The sequence below is a fragment of the Oratosquilla oratoria genome, chromosome 31, assembly GCF_046742065.1.
Source record: "Oratosquilla oratoria isolate Oo_2021 chromosome 31, ASM4674206v1, whole genome shotgun sequence".
In the NCBI taxonomy this organism is placed as follows: Eukaryota; Metazoa; Arthropoda; class Malacostraca; order Stomatopoda; family Squillidae; genus Oratosquilla; species Oratosquilla oratoria.
This window is the reverse complement of record NC_134807.1, coordinates 21241451-21266765: the sequence shown is the minus strand read 5'-3', so window position 1 is coordinate 21266765 and position 25315 is coordinate 21241451. Positions and strand designations below refer to the sequence as shown.

At 41.2% G+C, this 25315-nt stretch overlaps 1 protein-coding gene across 2 annotated transcripts in view; it reads right to left on the bottom strand.

The window, feature by feature from the left end:
• Positions 1 to 25315, bottom strand: part of Ent2 (Equilibrative nucleoside transporter 2) — a 1314811-nt gene that overhangs the window by 8767 nt on the left and 1280729 nt on the right. For both annotated transcript variants that reach the window (XM_076213392.1, XM_076213393.1), the window contains 5 exons: positions 11247 to 11328; positions 10839 to 10969; positions 8714 to 8859; positions 8439 to 8524; positions 1951 to 2097 (listed from right to left, as the gene is read on the bottom strand). In XM_076213392.1, coding sequence (XP_076069507.1) covers positions 1951 to 2097; positions 8439 to 8524; positions 8714 to 8859; positions 10839 to 10969; positions 11247 to 11328 — 592 coding nt within the window. The remainder of the gene's footprint in view (positions 1 to 1950; positions 2098 to 8438; positions 8525 to 8713; positions 8860 to 10838; positions 10970 to 11246; positions 11329 to 25315) is intronic.

Here is a 25315-nt window from a genome sequence, read left to right as displayed (position 1 = left end):
TTTGAGATGAAATACCTGAGAAGTATGGTAGGGGTTACTAGGCCGGATAGGGTGAGAAATGAGGTGAAATAAAGTCTGGATGAAATAAAAAGGTTTGAAAAATATATATTTGGAAATGAATGCAAAGAGGTTATGAGAGAGAGTGATTACACTCACAATAGAAACTTGGAATATAAAGAAGACAGAAATTATTATTATTTCTTTTATTCTCAATATTTTTGAGATGAAGTATTAGAGAAATATGATACATATTACAAAAATGGATAGAGCATGGAGGTGGGGCAGAGAAACAGTCCCAAAGAGATTGACACCCTGTCTCTGGACCAGCCCAAGAGCTCTAACAACTTCAACTGTATTTCCTCTCCCTTTTCATAAAATCAGAGCTGAAAACCAGTAACTACTCTCATAGTCCTGCTACTGTAAGATGAAGAAATAGAAACTGTCCCACACTAATACAACATAGACAACTGTCCAATGTTTCTTTCCAGAGAAACCCCACTTTGGGGCTGTGGGGTTTCAGTCAGTGAAGCTTAAATCAATGTTACTAATTGTGGTGAGTACATGAGAACATTTGTGAATACGTCTGTGTATCTGTCCATCCGTGTGGAATGGTTTTCTGCACAGCTGGATACAGTTTTTGAATGAGCTCCATGAATTTGAGATCTACATGTAGTCTAATCAATTTGCTATCAAATGGTGTGCAATCTATCACTATAATAAAAAAAAGTTACATTTTTTGCACTGGATCTTTGAAGCCACAACCATTAGCAATACAAAGTAAAAGCTAATTGATAGAACATTTTACTGCATATTGTTGTGTATAAAATCTAACAATGTCTATAACATATGCTCCCTTGGCGAATTGATCAAATGGGGTCACATTAAAAAAAAGATAAATAAATGAAAAAATGAAAATGAAAAATTAAATAAATAAATAAACAAACATTTGAATAAAATAAAATCCATTTCAAGTTTTGATTATCCCCAACAAAAAGTATAGTATTTGATGTGTCTTGACAAGCTGATTATGATAACGATTTGAGTTTTGTCCGACTACCAATTTTTTGACTGGGAACGGCACAACTATCTAATGCAGGTGCCTTACCAGTTTTCACCTTTTTCAATGTTTTCCATATCTCTTTTTTTTTTTCTATTGCCCTATCATTCTTCTCTCCCATCACAATTTTCCTGGTATCTCCCACTGCCATAAACCCTTCCTCTACATTCATTAGCAACCTTGAAATACTCTACCCATCTTCCCTTTACCACCTTCAATTCTATAAGCATCTGTCCCTTTAACTTTACACCAACTTGCCTCCTCACTTTTTTCACTTCCTTCTAAAATGCCTTTTTATTCTTTTCAAAACTCTCCATCTAACACCTATTCCACCCCACATCCATTCTCTTCTTTGCCTTCCTCATCTTTTATTTTGCTTTTACCCTCTTTACTCCGTAATTGTCAAATACTAGTACTTTATCATTTCTTGTTTGTAACAAATATACTTGCTTCTTTTCTGCCACCGTTGTCTTCACCACCGCATATCATCATTTGGTTCAATTTACAGCTTTAAGCTCTCCAGCACCATACTCGTATGGGAGAGACTGCATAAGGCCTACACTAGGCAAATACTAGACTGCTGTCAGTGGGCCATTTCTACATCATCGGCTGAAAATATCAGTAGTAGGGGAGCAGTTGCTAGTTCTCGGCTTTCTTTAAATGAAAAGGTGAAGGGAATACAAAGTTGATAGAGAGATCTTAGTCCTGGTCCAGAGACCATATGTCAACTCCATGGAGATGCACCAACATGTGGAAGTGATGGTGTTGTTAGATAACGCATGGTGGGAAGAAGATTTTCTCTGATGTTCATCTTATAGATCACCACATGCACATAACCTTTGCTCCCTCAGATAATCTATAACATGCAAAAAAGGACTGATATAGGTACTTACATTCAGAGGCAGTGCAAAATATGTATCAAAGCAGGCTAAGAGTACAAACAGTGCAGTGATGAAGTAGTATATGGCAGAAGTTCGCTGATTTGGGGCCATTGCAATGGCTATAATGTTGATTACAGCTGTGAACGTTCCACTGATATTCTGAAAGGGTAAATGTTATGTTAAATACATTATTGTATATGAGTGCACATAAACAAACATTGGACTTTACACTTCTAACATTTTTAATATTCTCTGTTTCCGTTACACCAGCAAACTGAATAGGAATGATCATATCTATTATTCCATATTAACACAGATTCAGAGATATTAAATGATCTCTATCACTGAGTTTTTTTTTAACTGTCTTAATTCCTGACCTTATACAGAGAAGGATGAAGCAAGATTTTTTCTTTCTAATATGGTTTTGGTGGTGCAAACACACACACATATATATATATATATATATATATATATATATATATATATATATATACATATACTGTATATATATATATATTTATATATATACATATACAAATACTGTATATATATATATATATATATATATATAAATATATACATATACTGTATATATATATATATGTATATATATACATATATGATGATGATATGGTTTAACATCACACACACTCCCCCCCTTATCGGGAGGCTAGGATGGTGCCCCTCACAGAGGGCTTTGTAGTGTGGAATTTAATTAACCATGCCCTTGGTTCAACTTCGCCGGTGGCAGGATTCGAACCGCCCTCACCTCGACCTTCGCCGTAAGCAATGACGCCCTAACCTGCTCAGCCAGCAAGCTTCATATATATATATTATATATATATATATATATATATATATATATATATACTTTGTGACACCCTACAAACTAGTCTAACAGCATTTTTTTATAATGGAAAACTAATCTCCATTCAAAGAGGCATGCTGGTCACTTAACTTTTATCATCCCTACTTTTCCGATGCCCTCCTTAAATCTCTCCTTTACCACTTATATGACTTAACCTTTACAATTTTCACACCCTATGGTGAAGGACAAAAATGCTGCCAGTGTTCCTCTCTACGTCATAAAAGGTGACCTAATGAAGTGGAGAGGACAAAGGAACTTTTTCCTTATAAAATTTTACCACACAGAGTCAGTCCAAAAGTTTGACTTGGCTACCAGCTTCATATGGTACAGGGAAGCCTTTGTATATCTAAATTAATATCATGTAAAAATCAACCCATTTGCCTGCCAGGCCGACAGCTGCTGCTAGTCCTGGAGCTGCAACGTCTACGTCGTGGGACCACCCCCCAACCCCAAGAGTTGGGGGCCAAACAGCAGCATCTACCCCTGGCCATCAGCTCTACGCAGATGGCACCGATCCCCAAGGAGGAGCTACGCCTACCTGGGGGAGTACCACAATCCTTTTTTTCCAACACACAATGTTACGTTTTTTCTGCACTGAGGGGTCATTTTCCGGCGATCACCCCTCTTCTTCTACTTTTAGCCGGAGATGTAGAGAGCAATCCTGGGCCCACCACAAAATACACATGCCCAACATGCTCTAAACCCATTACTTCGAGCAGACAGACAAAGGGCTCAGTTCAGTGCAATATGTGCAAAAACTGGGCCCACCTCACTTGTACAACACTTGCTGACACAAACCAATACACAAACACTTGGACATGTTCTACCTGCCCTCCAGTAACCCCAATCCCACCTCCCCAACCACAGCCAACACCCTTACCCACTCCCAATTTCCCTTTGCCCTTACCCCCGATTGGTACTCCCCTTCCTTTGTCCCCGATCTCTCCTTTCCCCCCCTCTGACCCAGATCCTACACCTTCCCCACTACCACCCCAACCTCAACCCCAAACAGCAACATACAACACATACAAAACACACAACATCAACATATTACAACACAACATTGACGGTATAAACACTAAAAAACATGAACTTGAACACTTTCTTAAACAACACAACATACACATTGCAATTCTACAAGAAACAAAATTAAGACACTCACACAAAACACCATCATTTCATAATTACACCACCATCAGACAAGACCGGACTGACGGCAATGGCGGTGGACTCATCACCCTGATCCACCATTCCATCTGTTTTGTGGACACAAGTGCCACAACCAAAATTCTCCTCCCTACCACAGATAACACAACAGAAACCCAATCCATTCGTATCCGCACAGGCAACAATTCAACACTAACAATAGTTAACATGTACATTCCCCCCCAATCATCCCCCACAGTTCCAAACACCTTCAGACCTCAACTCAGCCAACTAACCTCAATCCCCAACCTGATCATGGGTGGTGACTTCAACGCCAAGTCGTCTGCCTGGTTTGTCGACAACCCTGACACAGACAGAGGGCTTGATATACAGACTCAATTCGACTCATTGACTATCATGAACAACACGCATAATCATACACATATCCCATACCAAGCCCTCTACACTCCCTCCTCTCCTGATATCACCTTTTGCTCCCCCTGCCTAACCCCAACAACATCATGGAGAGTGGTCGGAGCCCTTGGTTCTGACCACCTTCCAATCATCATCACCACCAAAACAAGATGCACCCCAGCTGGCCACAGACACACTTACACCAATTACAAGAGAGCTAACTGGGAAGCCTTTAATGAAGAGACAGAACAACATTTCGAAACACTTAACAGTACACCAATCACAAACATAAACAATGCTGTGCACGCTTTTAATACAATCATACAAAACGCAGACAAGAGATACATCCCTAGAGGCAACAGAAAATCACACAACCCCAACTTCACACCAGAAATCCAAGGCCTCATCAGACAACGTGACACACTTAAACACGATACCCCCACACCTATCCCTCAAAACATAGCAGACCAAATACAAACACTAAACACTGTGATTGCCAATAAAATACATGAACAAAAAACACAAAATTGGCAAAACTTTATCAATACACTTGATCACAAAACAAACACCAGCAAATTGTACAAAACACTCAACAGCATCACACTATCCAACACTAACACTACACGCTCTCACGCAGCAATAATCACAACAACAGATAATCTACCCTCAAACAGACAACAAGCAAACGCACTCATACGTCATTTTGCACAGACGAGCCATCTTACATCTCACCCTGACGACCGACGCACCATTCGACGTAAGAAAGACTTTCCCACAGACTCAGACTATACACCCTTCATAGACAGTCAGACAAAACTCATATTGCATAGTCTCAAGCACTCATCTGCCTGTGGCCCTGATAACATAAGCAACATACACCTAAAACACATTGGACCACAAGGTATACACGCACTCACAAACATTGCAAACTACAGCTATTCACACAACACAATACCCGACATCTGGAAGCATGGTAAAATAATCACCATTCCAAAACCGAACAAAGACCCAACAATCCCAACATCGCACCGCCCAATCACACTTCTCTGCACCCCCTCTAAATTCATTGAACGCCTAATACTTAAACTTGTCACACCATATATTCCCCTTGCTGACTCACAACACGGTTTTAGGCCACTACACTCCACAAACACTCTTCTGACAAACCTCACACAAAGAATTTTAGATGGCATCAATTCAGATAGGCCCCACCACAGAACACTTCTTATAACATTGGACATTAGTAAAGCTTTTGATGCTATCCCCCGCCACAACCTAACAAATAAAATATATAACACAGACATGCACAATAACACCAAAAGATGGCTGGCCAATTATCTGGCAGGCAGGAATGCTCATGTGTCATATAATGGCCAATCATCGCACATCAGAAACATTAAGAACGGAGTACCACAGGGCTCGGTTCTATCCCCCACATTATTTAATCTATACATGCATGACTTACCCACGCCAGACACCTCAGAAATACAAATCTCTTCCTACGCAGACGACATAACAATCACATGCACACATCGTAACACAGACAAAGCTGCAGAAATAATCCAGCCTTACCTTGACACACTCAACACATGGTTCATCACAAACAGACTCAAAATAGCTCCAACCAAATCTACAGCAACACTTCTCACCAACTGGACAAAAGAACACAAATACATACCTCATCTCTACATCAACAACACTCTAATACCACACACAAACGCACCGAAAATTCTTGGTGTAACATACGATACATCCATGTCTTTCAAACAACACCTCACAAACATAAAAAACAAATGCACACCTAGACTTAACGCACTTAAGTCAATCACTGGAACAACATTTGGACAAAACAAAGAAACTAATATAACAATATACAAACAATGCATACGCTCAGTGATGAATTATGCGAGTCCTGCATGGGCTCCTAATCTCAGTGAGACACACCACAACACCCTTCAAATCATACAAAACAAAGCCCTAAAAACAATTACAGGCTGCACAAATACATCACCTACAGACCATTTACACCATGAAACAAAAGTCCTCAAAGTCAAGGACCACCTCGACATGAGAGGCACACAAACACTTGCTGCAGCCACCACAAACACATCACACCCGCTACACTACATAGCAGAACACCCACACACACCAAGAAACATTAAAACTACACCCAAAGACCTTTATTACACACAGATACTCTCTTCTCTTCCTCCACAACCACCAAATACCAGCCTCCGGAAACATATTCATAATCATATCACTCACCGCTCCATTAACACACTGAAAGACAACACACTGCTGCATGCCAGACCCCCTGATATCCACCCTTCTGAATCTTCTCTCCCACGTAGGGACAGAGTCCACTTGGCCAGACTGCGATGCGGTCACCACCCAGCACTTCTAAGCTACCAGAAGAGGCTGGACGACCGTGTTGTGAACAGCTGCCCAGGATGTAACACTTTACAACACATAATGGAAGACTGCATTATACACAATCATGCACGCAAACAACACAACATACACTCTATAAAGGATTTGTGGGAAAACCCAGTTTCGGCTGTGGCCTTCCTTGGGGAGACGGGACTGCTCGGACAGACAGTCTAGGGAACGACAACAACAACAACAGCTGCTGCTCGACTGCTTCCACTTGCCTGCCAGATCGACTGTCGCCGAATGCCGCCGCAGACTGCCTGACTACACTCTCGCCTACCATAGGTAACATTTCATGGCCTACCGCCACCGCCACTATATCATTTAGCAAAGTCGAACAGTGAGAGTCCCCACCTTGACCTACCCACACACTCAACGGAGATTACAAAGTCCCGCACCTCGACTCCGGTAAAGCTAAGAATTAGCAACCCCGACTGTCAAAGTCTACGGTGCCCGGGTGGCCTAATGCCCCACCCACTAACCACGAATATTCTCAAGTGTTTATCTTTTCAGTTAAATGCCACAGTCACGCTACCTATGCCACTGTACGACATGATCCCAGGACGCGTTCCAGGTACTAGTTCCATCGAGCAGCCTCCCGAGCTGTAACAACCTCTTCGACGTCATCTAGGACGTGCAGGACAATTCCAGTCCCACGGGAATAGCCGAGCACTCAGAGGCTTGCTAACTTGCGGCGAACGAACTACCGCCTGCTACTGCCTCTGCAGTCTACTGGCCAACTCCACCAACGCCTTTAAGTTCAGGCTCCATCATGTCCGGGTCATGGTCAACTACCTTGACGATTACTTGTCGAGGCTCCACACGACTTCACTTCCAGCCTCGACTTCCTCACTTTTCTCATGACTCCTTGACCTGCACGATGTCATAGGAAAATCACTTGCCCTGCCTGGCTGCGTGAGTCGTACAAGCGGTTCTTTGAGGAAACGCACGTGTAGTATCCGATTACATCTACATTCCATTCTCGCTAGGTCACCGGCCTAAGAGCGAACACTGTCGGCTTCCACGATGACCAACCTGCACCTCGGCCGGCTGCGTCGGAACGGAAAACAGTTCTTTGAAGAAAGTACGCGCAGTACCAGCCATACATCCCATCCTGGTTAGATAAGTGGCCTGAGAACGTATTGCGCCTGGCTTCCCAGGCATCGACACTTTGCCCTAGCGCCAATTAAGGGCACGGGTCATGACTTGACTCGGGTATATAAGCTGGACGGTATCGCCGAAGATTCAGATCGCCTCGGAGCATCACACTGCAAGTCTAGCTCGCTGCCTCCGTCGCAGCCTCCTCTTCCCACCTCCCTCGCTGGAGTCTGCCTTGGGACAACTTGAAACGCACAGTCGTCACCTCCCTCGCCGTCTCCCTCACCGTTCTCTCACCTCGAGCGAGCCCAACCATTGGCGCCCAACATGGATTTTAACAAAACACTGTTCACCACCGCAGTGTTTGATTTCCAGCCAGTTCTGACTATATATATATATATATATATATATATATATATATATATATATATATATATATGGCTCTTGCATGGGCATCGATTTCTGTGGCATCTGTGATGTCATAGTATTTGACACATCTGTAATAAGTGGTGTAAATCTGTCTTTAGTAAAATAAGTATCTTACCGAGCCTAGAACAACTGCTCCTGTGTATTTAAAGGGTAGTCTTGCTGCCATACCATACACAGTATTCTGGTAAATTCCATTGGCAACTGTCGACAAAAAGAAAAAGAATTAATGAAGGCTCTTCTCATAACCTGTTCCGTTTTTAACAAGGTGATCAACCAATTTCATGTCTTACAAAAGAATATTGATATATAAGCAATATTAATCATTATCATCATCTATTATATTATCATCATCATTATCATCATGGTTATTATTATTGTTGATTTACTTACTGTTCAAAATGACTACAGTAACTATAGTGGTCCAGAAGAATATGTCGGGCCAGGAAGAGGAATCTACCATTGCCAGTACTACTGTTATTACAAATATGAATACTTCGATCAAGATGGTCCAAACTATTCTCGTTGTAAGATTGCCCCTGCAAAACGAAAACCAATCAACAAGATTCGTTGTTTGTTATTTCACAAAGATTAAATATCTAAGATATACCGAAAATGGGTAAAGTTATGGATAGTCACAACATGGGAAAAATCGAACGATATCCGTCGGAATGAAACGTGAGCTGTAGGAAATTATAATAACAGTTGATTAATGATTTCTAGTAATTTACATGGATTTTTTTTTCTTTTCATTCTTTTTCGATGACTGGCAAGGGCACCAGGAACACAGCAAATAATTTAATTTACACTGTACTTCGGTTAGAGTGCTGCTAAGTTACGTTAGCTTAGTTCCAAAAATCGGAGAAGGAACCCATTAAAAAATAATTCTATTCATCTAGGATATGGCACTTCTGCAGACTTTTGTAGTATCATAAAATACTGTCAACAACGAACAGATATCTAAAAAAAAAAAAATAATGATTTATGTCGCATCAGCAATTATGACCAATTTACATCCATAATGTATCTAGTCCCCTCTGATTCGCTTCAGATCAGCATTTATGAATTTCAAATCTATTAATTGGTGCTAATCCGATTTCAAATTGCATATTCTTTATATTTCCGTTCACTATTATCGAACAGATCCTCTTCATCTTTTGTATTTTCTTTTTAGAGTTTTTACAAACAAAGTAGTTACTCAAATTGTAAAAAATATACAAAAATAAAAATGGCAAAGAAGATTTTATCATTTGCACTTTAGCAATGAAACAAAAAAAGTGACAACCGCGCAGCTGAATCTCGACGATATACAATAAATAAAAGAAGGATAATCACATAGATGGATAAACGATACAAAACAAAATATCAAATACGATATATATATATATATAAAAAATTCATAAGTGAGTTTCCAGTATGATGCAATGTTTTCAGGTCATCGAAATAGAGAGAATAAATACGAATGCCATATAAATAAATGTCCATTATTTTTCATCAACTTGGAATCTTTTCTATTTGCTGAAAATGCACAAATCCGAAAATAACTGCTTCCACCAGAGGAACAAATTGATTTTAAATTTATCTGTTACGATAAAAATATATCTCTTTTGTTAAATAAAAACGAAAGCACAGAATAATTCCAACAACGTGGAAAATATGAAAAATTGAAAAGAGGAACCGAAAATTTCCTTATTGAGCGGCTTTCGAGAAAGCCTGTCGACTTTGAAAGAAAACTATATACTGTTGAAAATGTTCCATGAAATTTCATATAAAGAGCTTTTGTTATTTAGAAAAAATAAATATGTTATATGAAGTTATCTCAAGCCTGTTCCTGGGCCATTTTCCTATACATACTAAAGAGTTTATGTAATGGCTAAACGTTCACACACAATGCCATATCTTTCAATTTGTAAAGACCATGAACACGTTGTTTCATGCAAGTCTGAGATATTCAAAGTTGAATTACATTAAAGATAAACATGTCTTGTTTCTTGAATAATTAATATATTCCTATGAATTTAGTTTCTTCATATTATGTGCTCTGTATTCGGTGATTATACTTTTTAAAAATACTTCACATTTCATAACTACATTCGCGTAACTATAAGTCTCATAAAAAGAATTTAAATAATGTCTTGTGTAATATTCCATTGTGTATTTCAAAGTTGCTAAATTAATTTCCTTTTCAATCATTTATGATTTTCTATTTTACATTCCACATAGAATGGTGTTTTTTTTCTAGTAGAATTATTTTTTCTGTCATTCATAGCAAGTTCAATGAAAGCTTACCTATTTACACTAACTCATAATACTTTCTATTGCATGAAGAATAATATATATGTTTTCTATATTCATACATCTTATTCTATCGAATTAATAGCTTTTGCTATTCTTATCAACATCCTAAACAAATTCACAAATCACAAAAAGAAATATTTACACTTTTGTGTAAATATCTCTAAACATGACAACCTGTCGACATAATAAAACGACATGACGTCACGACTGAGCATCTTACCCCATTTGGACAAAAATGTTGAGCCAATTGAAGATTACATTAGGAAGCTGCGATGCGTAGCCAATGTAAGGGAGGAAGTTAGTTGCATATTCCTCCCCCTCGGGTGACGAGAGTTTGTAGTCAACAAAATACTGCAATTAAATATAATTTATTACAATTATTACCACGCAATGACGTATCATTCAATTCTTGTAAATCTTGTCTTTGTATAAGTTCTACATATTTGTGATCTTGTGTGTATGTATGAGTGTGTGTGTGTGTGTGTGTGAAAATACATTACGTTAGAATCACTAATAAATATTCCAGCCCAACGTAACATATTTCAATATAACTAAAATAAGCCCCAATCCTTTTAAATAGAGATGGTTCATCAACAGCATCTCATAAATGACCTCCGTGTCTACTTACGTTCTTGGCGGTGATGAACATGTTCCAGGGCATAAGAGTTCCTACGCCGTGCAGCACCAGCGTCATGAATACCAGGCGCATCCTGAGAAAGAAAAAATAATATTTATTTAGTTATTGAGAAATAATAAGTATTTCTTCTCATAATTCATGCAGTAATACATGGGTACTCTTGCGCGTGTGTTCATATGTGTGCGTGTTCGTGTGTGTTAGTGTGTGTGTGTGTGTGTTCGTGTGTGTTCGTGTGTGTGTGTGTGTTCGTGTGTGTGTGTGTGTTCGTATGTGTGTGGGTGTGTGTGTGCGTGTGTGCGCGCGCATATATGCAAACCCAGTAAGAAAACTGCACAAGTCTATTATATTTCTTTTATCAACTTTTGAAAGCCTTTTTTTATCAATTCAGTCAGGAAATCAAGAAATTTACATCATTTGTTTCACCATCATAGTATGAATAGTTATCTAATTTACACAAATGTAATTATTTAACAACAACAAATAATTTAAAGACTTTACCTGTTCTTCTGGTCACAGAGTTGGCAATATTCCTCTTAGTAAAACAAAAATACACATAAACCTTACCTGACCAAGCAATGTTGAATTTCAGAGGAAACGTACACAAACAAACTAATTCTACAACATAGGATCATTCCCTTTCTTCCCACAACCTTCCTCGCCCAAGGAGGACGTAGCTACCTGTCCGGAGGCCCAATGTCCTCCTCGGTGACTGGCTGAAGTGGCGTCAGTTGTGTCGCTTCCACGCATGGATCTGTCTCAGCGCTCCGCGGGTACTCGCTCGGGTCGCCTTCAGGTTCCCAGTTCGGGTTCGAAAGCGCTGGATGTTTACTTCGAGGATGAGGGGAAGGAGAACCTCCTGGGGTGTTGAAGCGGGACAGGTCTTCTACAGAAGCCAGGGGCGCTGTCAGGTAATCTGTCTCACCGTACATGTTGATGGTTGCTGGCATGACTTGCCTCCACGACGATGTAAAATTAGAGGGGGCTGGACGCCACTATTATGAAAAGGAATTATAATGTGCAGCCAACTCTGAAGAGGGGTCTATAGCCACTTTCACTGGTAAAGTATCCTTTTGGATCTTGTTGTAAATGTCCACGGTCCTACGTGAAGGACATTCACGCATCGATTATCTCTTGAATTTCCAGATTATCTGAATTTCTACTCGAAGCTTTCCTCCACATAATATCCTCTCGTTTCTAAGGTATTTCCAAGTAAATGAATAACATACATCTTTCTTGACACGTGAAAATAACAACAAAAATGTCTTTCTTTATCCATCAATAACTACAGCATCAGATCCAGCGAACACTGCTTTTTTTTTCTTAATTATCGCCACCGTTGTCACCACTTAAGTGCACGAATGGTGACCTAAATATCTCTGTCGTGTAGCACAAATTAATGACGTCATCATAGCCACTGATGACACGGAAACACATTCAAGTCAAAGTCTTTTAAACAAGATCTTATCTCCTGTAGAAATAAATCACATTAGTATACAAAGGTAAATAAACTGATGTTTCACTGAAGTAAAGAAACTAAAATAGATTTTCACCATCATTTTGTTGTATAGAAACAGATGTAAACATAATTAAAATATTAGTTATAATCACTAATTTCCCAGTTTTTCATTCCTATGTGTAATCGGCTTAAATTCGTTTTGATCAAATTTTATTTCAAAATTATACCAACAGTAACTCATACGGCTATGGTATCTTTAATTCATCTGGAATGAAAATACTAGACTGTTTACTTAATATAGTGGTGCACCACACTAGCACATTGGTTAGCTAAACCAACTATCTACTGTGGCATACTCTACATGTTTTATTCAGGCTATCGCAACGCCAGAAAAAAAAATCATCTATAGGTGAGGTAGACTGTTGGGATGTGTTAAAAATTATGTATATCGCCCGTAGACTAAACGTAGTTAACCTTTGTTTTTATCTTTAAATTGTTCACATTTGTTCATACCTACTGTACATACACGAATGTACGTATGTATAAACACCAAATCTACACATAGGAGTGTACACAAAACCATGAAGACTACCGTATATACACGCGCGCGCGCACACAGACACACATACACATACATCAAGTAAATCCTGGTCCAAAAGTGCGCATACATATACAAATATACATTGCTCCATTCGATCTATGCCACCTCGTGAATGCCGTGCCACGACATAAAATCTTAACATTTGGCGTTGGCAACTTCAATAGAGCAGCGCGGTTCAGTGACCAACTTGCTGCATCAACCCTCCACATTTGCTGACAAGCTGCAGACACAGTTTGTTCAGTAAAACTAAGCATGACCTTATTCGAGATAGAAATAAATCCTCAGCTGTTGGGTTGAACTGGTGGAATGCTTATTGATATTTAAGAAGTTATGTAAATAGATAAATAAATAAATAAATACTTGTATAGTAAATATACAAATTAAATGACTAAATAAATTAATTAATCAATAAATAAATAAATACTTGTTAAAGTGATCTCTCTCTCTCTCTCTCTCTCTCTCTCTATCTCTATCTCTCAGGTCAGAAACCTATACAAAAGAGGTCAAGATTATTTCAAATAACTTTTTCGCTGTGATACCATGAACCAACCCATTTTATTCAGCCGAGGGTAGAACCCATGTCAATGGGTTTTACCATACACGTGACTTGTTCAAATAATATGTCAATTTTCACTAAAACTAAAAGCTGTGTATACACATTTTTCTCGTCTAGAAAAAATGTATACTGTGTCTTACTGCACTGCTTCTAATCCTGGCAATGGGCGGGAGGCAGGGATGACCTTTCATCCACGAGGAGCTAAGATTGGAGGGGAGGGGCAAGGGTGGTGGATGGGAGTGGATTGGGTGGGAGTGGGTGCCTGCCTTTGATTTGGCTACCTCCCTTATAAGGGGGAAGAATCCCTTGGAATATTATATATATATATATATATATATATATATATATATATATATCTTGATGGCGCAATCGGTTAAGTCACTAACACTTGTCACGTGCAAGCACAGGTTCAAGTCCTTGACTGTACTACGTTTCAGTTTCTGCATATTGGCCTCCTCGAGTCTCTCGATGTTAATGGCTAAAGTGAATTGAGGTTGATAAAAATGTATCTGTTCACTGGGATCCATTCAGTGTTGTACAAATATTATATTTATATATATATATATATATATATATATATATACACACACACATAGAACAAAAATCTCAATGGGTTTAGGGTTAGCAGAACGTAATGGAGAACAGTTCACGGAACAAATTAACGACCTTCTTCTGTTCAGATGAGGTTTGGGTTTTTTGTGGAGAGACCAGATGCCTAATCCAAGCTTAACCGAATCCCATGTGTGCCCGCTGGAGACACACACTCCCTCTTTCCTAATAGCAGTTTCGTGTGTGATTCCATCTCACGGGTGACGGCAGAAACATAACTCTTCCAATTACTTTGGACAAATCGATACTTTTGGGGGTCAGTGTGTGTGTGTGCGTTTGTGAGTTCGGTTTCTGTTGAACGTTCATAAATACGCATGTACATGCATTCGTGTATGCATATTCTGTCTCTGTCCTCTCTCTCTCTCTCCCTCTCTCTCTCTCTATGCCAATGCATTTCAACCTCTCTTAAACTGGATTCTCTTTTGGATTTTCATTAGTAGGATCAGTTCATCGAGATGCAGTAGTTGCTGCATCTGACGTAGGATAGGAGAAGACTGCAAGAGACCATAAGGCTTACACAAAACAGTTCCTTGCCCCTGTCATCCCAATCCATAAAGTTATCTAATCTTAATTTAAAACAACAAATTGTTTCAGAGTTCACTACATGTTTAATAAATATATTCCATTCCTTAACTATTCTGTTGATAAAGCAGTTCTTGCCACTTTCAATATGCAACAACTGTAGCTTCCTCTGTCACTAGCAAACGTCAGTTCAATTAACTCTCACTTTATTTCCATGTTCGCTTTCGAGTTGTTCTATTCTGTACGTCTATTTCCTTTTAAACTTCAGTTGTTTTTTATTTCTTTTTCCATTCCGTTTCGATAAGCTTCAGCAGAATATAATGGAAGAGAAAAACAACATGAGGCTTTCTTTTCAGACGATATCGACTGCAAACGTCTAGATAACAGACATCGACGTTCTGACGTCACGTCGTTTGGTCTGGAGATTACGTTTTCTTTTTGTTTCTAAACGCTGCGTCATTTTGTTCTTAATAAATTTATTGTCATTTTGTCTTTTCACAATAAATATATGGTCAATATAAAAAAATGACCCAGATAGAAACTAAACATTTAATCGTGTATTCAAACTAAGGCTAGCCAGGTATAACGAATTATGAACTTAATAAAGAATTTCAGGTATGACATATATACTTCCTACATTTTTTCTTGCCACAGTGGGTGATCTTAAATAGGCTTGAGACACGCTACTCTAGTTTCTTCGGCCGATCCATACTAGTCGATACTAACGACCGTATTAGATAGTGTGACGTCATGATAAGGTCAGGTCTTACCTACTTGGTGTCTTGTGTAAAGCAACGATGGCGATGATGATAATGATGATAATGATGAAGAGCCTTTGCTCACCAAAGACGATGCGACGTGACGTCACAGATAACCAAATGTTATCTTAAGGTGGCGTCACACTAGGTTACCATGCTACTTGCTATTGCTACTTCGTTTGAGTAGAATCGACTTCGGTTACAATGTTCTAGACTTCCGTAAGAACATCTAAATAATGTGTCTAACATTCATATTCTAGGTTTAGCTTCTCACTATATGACGCAGGAGCAATTTGACAATTAGAAATTTGAATAACAGAAGATCATAACCGAAGTCGTTTCTACTCAAAGTAGGTAAAGCAAATAGCATGCTAGCGAGAAATGTCTAGTGTGCCGCCACCATTACTTCCATTTTACAATCCGTCATTTTTCAATATATCGTCCATATGCATCGTAATCTACCTCCTGGAAGAGGAGCAGGAGGAGGAGGAGGAGGAGGAGGGGAGGAGGAAGAGGAGGAAGAACTTTACGCTAGTGAACCAGACTGAGGTGCTCAATATCCCCACTCTATCTTAAGCCTTTCCCCTCTTTCTCTTTCTCGTCCTGATACGCCACCATCCACTTGTATGTAGTAGTAGTAGTATAAGTAGTAGTAGTAGTAGTAGTAGTAGTAGTAGTAGTATTGGTGGTGATGATGGAGACGGCGGTGATGATGGTGATGGCGATGATGATGATGATGATGATGATGATGGCGATGATGATGATGATGTGATGATAATGATGATAATGGCGATGATGATGATGATGATGATGATGATGATAATGATGATGGCGATGATGATAATGATGATGACAATGGCAATGATGATGATGATGATGGCGATGATGACGATAATGATGATAATGGCGGTGATGATGATGGCGATGATGATTGCGATGATAATGATTATAACAATAACTGGGGTACTGAAACAGAACATTTACACCAGAACGCGTTTAACTACGACCAAATCGCACCTTTGCCTTATGCACTTAGGTAGCCATGGGTAAATAGCAATCAATAAGACCCGTTCGTTTATCACGTGACCTCAAAATCCTGAACGCCAAAATGGCGGACGGCTCGCACACACACAAAATTCAACATCTTTATATATAATTATAACGATGCCCTTATCAGATGAAAAATTACTAACGACATATCAAAGACGACATCTTCAAGAAGTCTTACAGACAGTTCTTCCCAAATGACGAGAGAGAGAGAGAGAGAGAGAGAGAGAGAGAGAGAGAGAGAGAGAGAGAGAGAGAGAGAGAGGGAGGAAGGGAGGGGGGATGGGGAGGGGGATGGAGAGGGGGGAGGGAGAGAGAGAGAGGGAGGGGGGATGGGGAGGGGGATGGAGAGGGGGGAGGGAGAGAGAGAGAGGGAGGGAGGGAGGGGGAGAGAGAGGGAGGAGGGAGAGAGAGGGAGGAGGGAGAGAGAGGGAGGAGGGAGAGAGAGGGAGGGGGAGAGAGAGGGAGGAGGGAGAGAGAGGGAGGGGGAAGTAGGGAGGGAGGAGGGAGAGAGGGAGGGAGGAGGGAGAGATAGAGGGAGGGGGGAAGTAGGGAGGAGGGAGAGGGAGGAGGGAGAGGGAGAGAGGGGGAGGGAGGGGGAGAGGGAGAGTGAAAGAGAGAGGAAAAGGGAGAGAGAAATGGAAAGAGAGAGGAAAAGAGGGAGAGGGAATGGAGGAAATGGGTGCAAGGGTGAGAGAACACGATAGGGTGATAGGTGTTGTTGAGGTGTTATGACACAGGTGTTATCCATTTCCAGGTGTTTAGGTGTTACTACAGGATCACCACGTTGACTGAGGTTGCATGTCCTGGGCAGGTGTCCTGGGTAGGTGTTAAAGTGACTGAGAGGTGTACAGGTGTTGTGCATGTGTTGCTTATGACAAGTGACATTAGCAAATGACAAGTGACATCATTTATGATTATCAAACGACTAATTCAGTTGTTAGGCGTCTGATACAGATGCGCACGACTATGCAGGTGTAGTAAGCAATACTGCTGTAATGTGACGTCAGGTCTACAGGTGTGACGTCACGTTAACAATGCAAGTGGGGTGATGTCAGTGGTGTCACGTGAGTTATGTGACGTCAGTGATTCAGGGGTGACATCACCCGTGCTACTCTCCTGAACGGTACTATGACGTCAGCAATGAACGTGTGACGTCAGAGATTCAGGTGTTATGCAGCAAAACATGACGTTATATATAGGGACACTGCGACTGCAAGTCCTTTGGTCTCTCACGCGGGGTTTGTGATACCGAGGTCATTCCCCAGTCATTCCCCAGTCATTCCAGCAAGCTTTCCATGAGCGTCAATCATTCCATCGTTGACGTGGATTCATCAACTCATTCCATTCCTGTATCAGCCTTGTCCACCTTCATTCCAGTTGGTATTTTATTCTCATTGCCGTCAGGTAATTTTATTAATTTCTTTGTCACCCACACGGAAGCAGAGGAGCTAGCTTTAAGAATATAGGAACGAGGCTGCAAGAGACCATAGGGCCTATACTAAGGACACCTCATCTACCGGAGCAAGATATCAAAATAAATTTCCTTCTGCCTAAAATCAGACAATTTTATTCAGTCAAAATAACTACCTTTGAGATGAAAAGGTTATATCTGTCCCGAGTAATCCTTGATTAACTTGTTTAAAGGTTTTGTTTTGGTTAAAATCTGTCGATTCTAATCGACAGAAAGGTGTACAGGGTTCAGGTCAATTAAAAGATTTGGCATCCATCAATTTCATCTCATATCAATTGTGAATTTTCTCTCTTCCTTCACATCATCACCAATTGTCCTTTGTACGTCCTGCAGATCCTGCGGCAGAGGAAACATGGACTTGTAGTAAACGTTTATTTCCGACGTTTCGTCTACGTTGAAAAAGTCTGCAGACGAAACGTCAGGAATAAAAGCTTGATTCCCAATCCTTGTTTCCTTTGCCGTGTTTAAGCATCTTGTTTAAACGGATATTATTCTTATTATTTTTCACATGAAAAAGTCTTTTTCCCTTCTGGATGGTGTGCACCATCACCGGGTTAGCTGTTACTTTGAATATCTTTATCTGGACTGTTTATAAGAATGAGTACAGATGCATGATGGCATGGGCATAGGAATACATGAAAACGTACACATACATACATACATACATACATACACACCACAAATTTCTTGCTTATATTTTATCCCTTTACACGACAGCCATCTATCCTCATACTACATCGCCTTATACTTTTTAGACCTCAAACTTGCCTTCAACTTAAAATTCTTAGATCACGCCCATATATCTAACGAAGAAGATTTATTATTTCAACCAAAAAAGAAACGTATATCTAGTACAGATTTTACTAGGTTACCTACGAAACGTCACACACACATTATATATATTATATATTATTATATATATATATATATATATGTATATATGTCAACGAGTGGCAAAATGACCCCTCCTAATCAAAGTATATAAATGAAATCATAGTACAAGGCCACCAGTTTGATGTCGATAGTATAGAAGTGCAATAAAATTCTGCTTTTTCAGAGTTCTAGTCTTTGGTAGAAAAACAGCAGGGGAAAAGGTGTATTATATATATATATATATATATATATATATATATATACTCGTATATACATATTGTACATACACATATACGCCTGCGCTCTTCATATTTCCAATCGACCATCGTCTCTTAGTTTCGCATCCAGATGTCACTGATACCTTGTCCTCCAGTTTCCATATCCCCTCCATCGTAAAATACCCTCGACACGTCCACTAATCCCCCTTGGCGGGAAACCGATTCCCGCCTCGCATCCGAGCCAGGCCACAGCAGCGAAGCTCCAGCCATAGGCCTAATGATAACCAAGAACCTTCCAGAGACTACAAGACACAACGACACACGCACAAGAGTCTCCCAGAGAGGTTCTGCCGATCTCTCAGCCCTCGTTAAGGCTCTCTGAGTGTGCTGATGATTCAAAAATCGTGTTGTAGTCTATGGGCCAGCTGGATGACCTGGACGATGTTCATGGAATGGTTGGGTGATGGTACTGCCACTTCTGGCGAGCTCGGCGGCCGAACCTACAGTTGCCATGGCAACGAGGAAGGCTGTCTATGGGGCTACGGAGGTTGGCGGGGGAGTGAGGGGTGGGGGGGGGGAGGCAACTTGTTATGGTGCCTGGAGGAAGGAGGGTGACGTGGAGTGGATGTGGTGGGTGGATGGGGGAAAGGACCCGGATGAGTAGAAGATGGACGGTGGTAGACAAGACGAAGTAGAGAAGAAACAAAGGAGCAAGGATGAGAAGGAGGGAGTGGGAGGAAGGGGAAGAGGGAGTGGGGGCGGGAATGAAGAGTTGTAGGAAGACCTTCAGCACATAACAGGACATGCTGTGGTGATGTGGGCTGTGATGCGGGGTGTGATACTGTGCTGTGTGCTGCTGTGAGTGAGGCATTGCGTATTCGTGTGTACTGGCCGATGCTCCGACTATGTGCTGTGACGGTCCGTGATCTGGAGGTCTTGTGCTGTGGTAGGAGAACCAAGCTGTGGTTATGTGATACTAAACCACCAATGTAAGGTGAGGAGCCTACGCCAGGAGACGCTGAGTACCTCCGGCCGAGGCTGTCATCCTTTTTCCTGTGCACTTGGGCTCTTGGGGAAGGCAACACTCACTGATGGGATTCGGAACTGCGGGATTCGAACCTACAACTAAGCGAATCCGAGACCAGCGCACTGTAATTTGGCAGAACACACACACACACACACACACACACACACACACACACACACACATTATATATATATATATATATATACATATATATATATATATATATATATATATATTATACTTAGCGCAGATGAAAAGAAAATGACGAGGAGGAGGAGGAAGAGGAGGAGGAGGAGGAGGAAGAGGTACATTAGTAGCAGAAGGGGCAAATGCGGAGGTAGAGAAACAGGAGGTAGATGAGGAGGAAGAAGGAAAGGCGAGGTGGGAGTTGAAAAGGTGGAGGAAGAGGTGGAACAAGCAGAAAAGGCGGAGGAAACGGAATAGATGGGGGATGATGGAGTAGGAGAAGGAGGAGGAGGAAGAGGAAGAGGAGGAGGAAGAAGAGAAGAGGAAGGGAGAGGAGGTGAAGTACTCGCAGGAGGACAAGGCTGAAGACAAGAGTGAATAAGGAAAGAAGGTGGAGGAGGAGGAGGAGGAAGAGGACCAGGAAGAAGAGAAGGGGAAGGGAGAGGGGGTGAAGTAGGAGGACGAGGATGATGACGAAGGTGAATAAGGTGAGAAGGTGGAGGTGGAGGAAGAGGAGGAGGAGGAGGAGAAAGAGGATCAGGAAGAAGAGAAGGGGAAGGGAGAGGAGGATGAAAACGAGAGTGAATAAGGAGGAAGAGGAGGAGGAGGAGGAGATATAGATGAAGATGAAAATCAAACAAAATAAAAGCGAAGATAAAATATGAAAATAAAGAAAAAGAGGAGGAGGAAGAGAAGGGGAAGAAAACAAAAAAGTGGAAAGAAAGATAAAGAGGAGAATAAAAAAGAAAAAGGAGGAGAAAGAGGAAGAGGGAAAGAAGAAAAAGAAGATGAGGAGGAGGAAGAGGAAGAGGAGGGGAAAGAGGAATGGGAGGATGAGGAGGGGGAAGGGGAGGAGGAGCAAGAGGGGTAGGAGGAGAAGGGAGAGGAGGAAGAGAGGAAGGAGAGGAGGAAGAGAGGATGAGGAGGAGGAAAAGGAAGAGGAGGGGAAAGAGGAGTGGGAGGATGAGAAGGTGGAGGAGGAAGAGGGGTAGGAGGAAGAGGAGGAAGAGGGGTAGAAGGAGGAAGAGGAGGAAGGGAGGAGGAGGAGGGAGAGAAGGAGGAGGAAGAGGAAGAGGGGTAGGAGGAAGAGGATGAAGAGGAGGAAAAGGGGTAGGAGGAAGAGGATGAAGAGGAGGAAGAGGGGTAGGAGGGAGAGAGGAGGAGGAAGAGGAGGGAGAAGAGGAGGAGGAGGGAGAAGAGGAGGAGGAGGGAGAAGAGGAGGAGGAGGAGGAGGAGGGAGGTGCAACATAGGGTCCTTCCTTATCAGATGCTTCTCTCCGACGCCGGTGGCCGGAAGTTCTCCAAGGCGCCGCCGCCCCTCAACACAATACCTTCTTCATCTTCTTCTTCTTCCCCTTCGGCGTCCTCTTCCCTCCACGACCTCCTCCACCACCACCATTACCACCACCCCAACACCATTCCTACCACCACACCATTACCACCACCACACCATTACTATTACCATTACTATTACCACACCATTACTACTACCACACCATTACTACAACCCCTATCACCACCGCCACCACCACCACCACTACCGCCACCACCACCACCACTACCGCTACCACCAAGACACGTAGTACAAGCGACACGTCACACGTATGACACGTACTTAGTTTACAATTGTGTCACATATCAGAGCCTATTGTAGCATGACACATATCATCCAGACTGTTAGGCGACTATTTACCTCAGGGAGGAGTTGGACTGAGTGGTACATCTTAAGTCTAAAATTATCTAAAATAATGTACGAATTTGATCACAAGGCTTCTTATTAGATGATAGAAAAAAATTTTTTTTACTTGCCAGAATAAAAACTAAAGTACGGCATTGTATTTCATCAATTATATTCGCTTACAAAGGAATATTTATGTACCGTATTCGCTTTCCCATTTTCTTTCAGTCACATTTGTTGAAAACGGTAAAAGACAGTGATCACCTTCAAGACAATACCTAGAAATACATTTTGTTCTTAAATCCCGTTCAACAATGAACTAAAAATAACACAGAATGCAGATAAAGGACCTTTGCGCCGATAGCGAGGTCGGGAGAGGGTTGGGGAGATCAGTTGCATACTGGATATGATCTTGAATCCTGTTATCATATGTAAAACGAGCAACAAGGTAATATGAGAACTTAAAAGCTACAGATGGCTCCATAGCAAACAAACCTGCTAAGACAGCGACCAGAATGTTGGAATCATGACAACCTGTGTGTTGGCAGGACGAAAAATGGGACATTCACTATGAGAACCTAAATATTGGCAACAATGACAACCAGGACAACTGGCAACATGGTGACTTTGGAACTTGCGATTTGGCAACGTGGCAATGGCGGCGCGTAAAGATTTGGAGATTCTCTTCGTTGTTATTGAACAAAAACTCACAATCCCACTCCCACGAAGTGGGAAGTGAGAAACCCCTGGTAGGGGAAGTCCTGTCAATTGCGGCGAGCCGCTGTTTTTTTTTTTTTCTTTTCTTTTCTTTTTAGGCCAATGTTTGGGTCGCCTCCCCGCCTGGCCAGGGCTGTCGCGAACCGATCACGACACCTGGGCACGAGTGCGACACGGTATCCACTGGGCTATTCTCGATGAAAAAAAAAATCCCATTTCCTTATTATTCATTTTAATCAAGATAACAATTTCATATGAATGTATGAATTCTACCGTTTATCGCAAAATTCTAAAAAAAAGAAAAGAAAGAACAACGAATAATAATAAAAAAAAGAAGGAGTACAAATCTGTCACTGAACTTCAGAACGACCTTCGACAAATCCTCTTCATCGCTGTCCCCTTTCTGGTCCTCTCTACCAACTTGACTTCCTCACTACCACCACTACCACCACCAGTGCCACCACACCACCACCACAACCACCACTACCACATCCTCCTACTCGTACAATCCAATCCAATCAATGATGATGATGCTGGCATAAAAAAAAAAACAAAACTTGATCAAATCAACGCCCTAATATATTTGAGGTCAGCAAAAAAAAAAAAAATAGTTAAAATTCTAAAATTATCAATTCCCGACTATATATATTTTTCTTTAAGATAACTGAAAAAACAGGTTCAAAACATCCTTGAAGGCCTTTATGAATTCACCCCAACATTTTCTTTAACATTATACTAAGAAAAAACGGGTTCAAAAAGTTCCCAACCCGCATCTTCTCTTCTAGGTTCCTCCCGAATGATCACGCCCTTATTTCTATGATGTTCAGCTCCCAACCAACTCAATCACTCCATCAGGAATTCAATTTCCTGAACGATTTATAACTCCGTCCAATCTGTTATCCACCTTCAACATGGCGCGCCTCACTTAGTCCTACTTTCCCTTCTCCCCTCTTTTCTATGCCTCTTCATCTAGACCTCACCCTAATTACTCAGCCCTCAACCCCCTAGGCTCTTCATAAACTCCTCAAACTTTATTCTTCCCCTGAAACCCCTGCCCAAGTTGAGAGGTGAGCACTTCTTTCCCCTAATTAATCTTTACCCCTAACATACATCATGATGTCTCCTGGTCGAATCTTCTGGTCCTCTGTTATCTTTCATAAATTCAAAAAATCATCTCAACACGTTTGCTACCACACCGCCCATTACACAATAAATTCCTTTTTTACGTCACTCACCGGACATAGACACACACACACACACACACACGGTTGGTAGAGTCCCAGACTGTCAGTACAGCGGTACCGGAGGTCCCTGGTTCGAATCCTGCCCAAGGCTGAAATTATTTCAGTATCGCTGCGCTTCGAGTCGTTACTCCAACTCTCGTGGGCGGGGAGTTTGGGGTGTGTGTGCGTGTAAGGTCATAGCATTACCCATAGATCGGTCATACGAGCTCTGAGCTCTCTTCCGGGAGGGAAATAGATGTCGGTCACGAGTCCAACACGTGATCCAAAGACCATGGTGAATGGTGAACACACACACACACACACACACACACACACACACACACACACACACACACACACACACGCCTCAACACGTACAGTGATACCTGAATAGAATCGCCATTGACGGCGTATGTCAATCAAATAATTCAGACATCGGTTTTGTATCTCGCAAGGCCCCGGTTCGAAACCGGGGACGACTTTCGGAAATATTTTACGTACAGTGATGAACAAAATCTCAAAGTTTTACGGGTTTCATCTACACCAATACAACTACATACCTTGATATCAACAAAATCTAAGAAAATTCCTTTTATTCTAAAACGACATCCGCCCAGAAAAACAAATAAAAATATATATATTTTTATAAGGTCAACACCGTATGTTGTTAAAAAAAATATTGTGATGTACACGTGTATGCAAACGTCAACACGCAAGTAAATAACCCGCACAGACAAACGAAAAAACAAAAACAAAATAAAGGCTGAGGAGGAGGGGGAGGAGGAGGAAAAGAAGGAGAAGGAGAGAAAAAAGAAGAGGAAGAGGAAGAAGAAGAAGAAGAAGGAGACGGAGAAGACGGAGAAGAAGACGAATAAGAAAATGAAAAAGAAGGCTGAGGAGGGGGAAGAGGAAAAGAAGAAGAACATAAGAATGAAGGAGACTGCAAGAGACCATAAGGCCTACGCTAGGCAATTCCATGTCCACTACCACCTGAAGAGAAAGAAGAAGAAGAAGGAGAAAAAGGAGGAGGAGGAGAAGACGAAGAAGACGAACAAGAAGACAGTGAAAAAGAAGATGAAGAAGATGGTGAGAAAGAAGAAGAAGAAGAAGAAAAT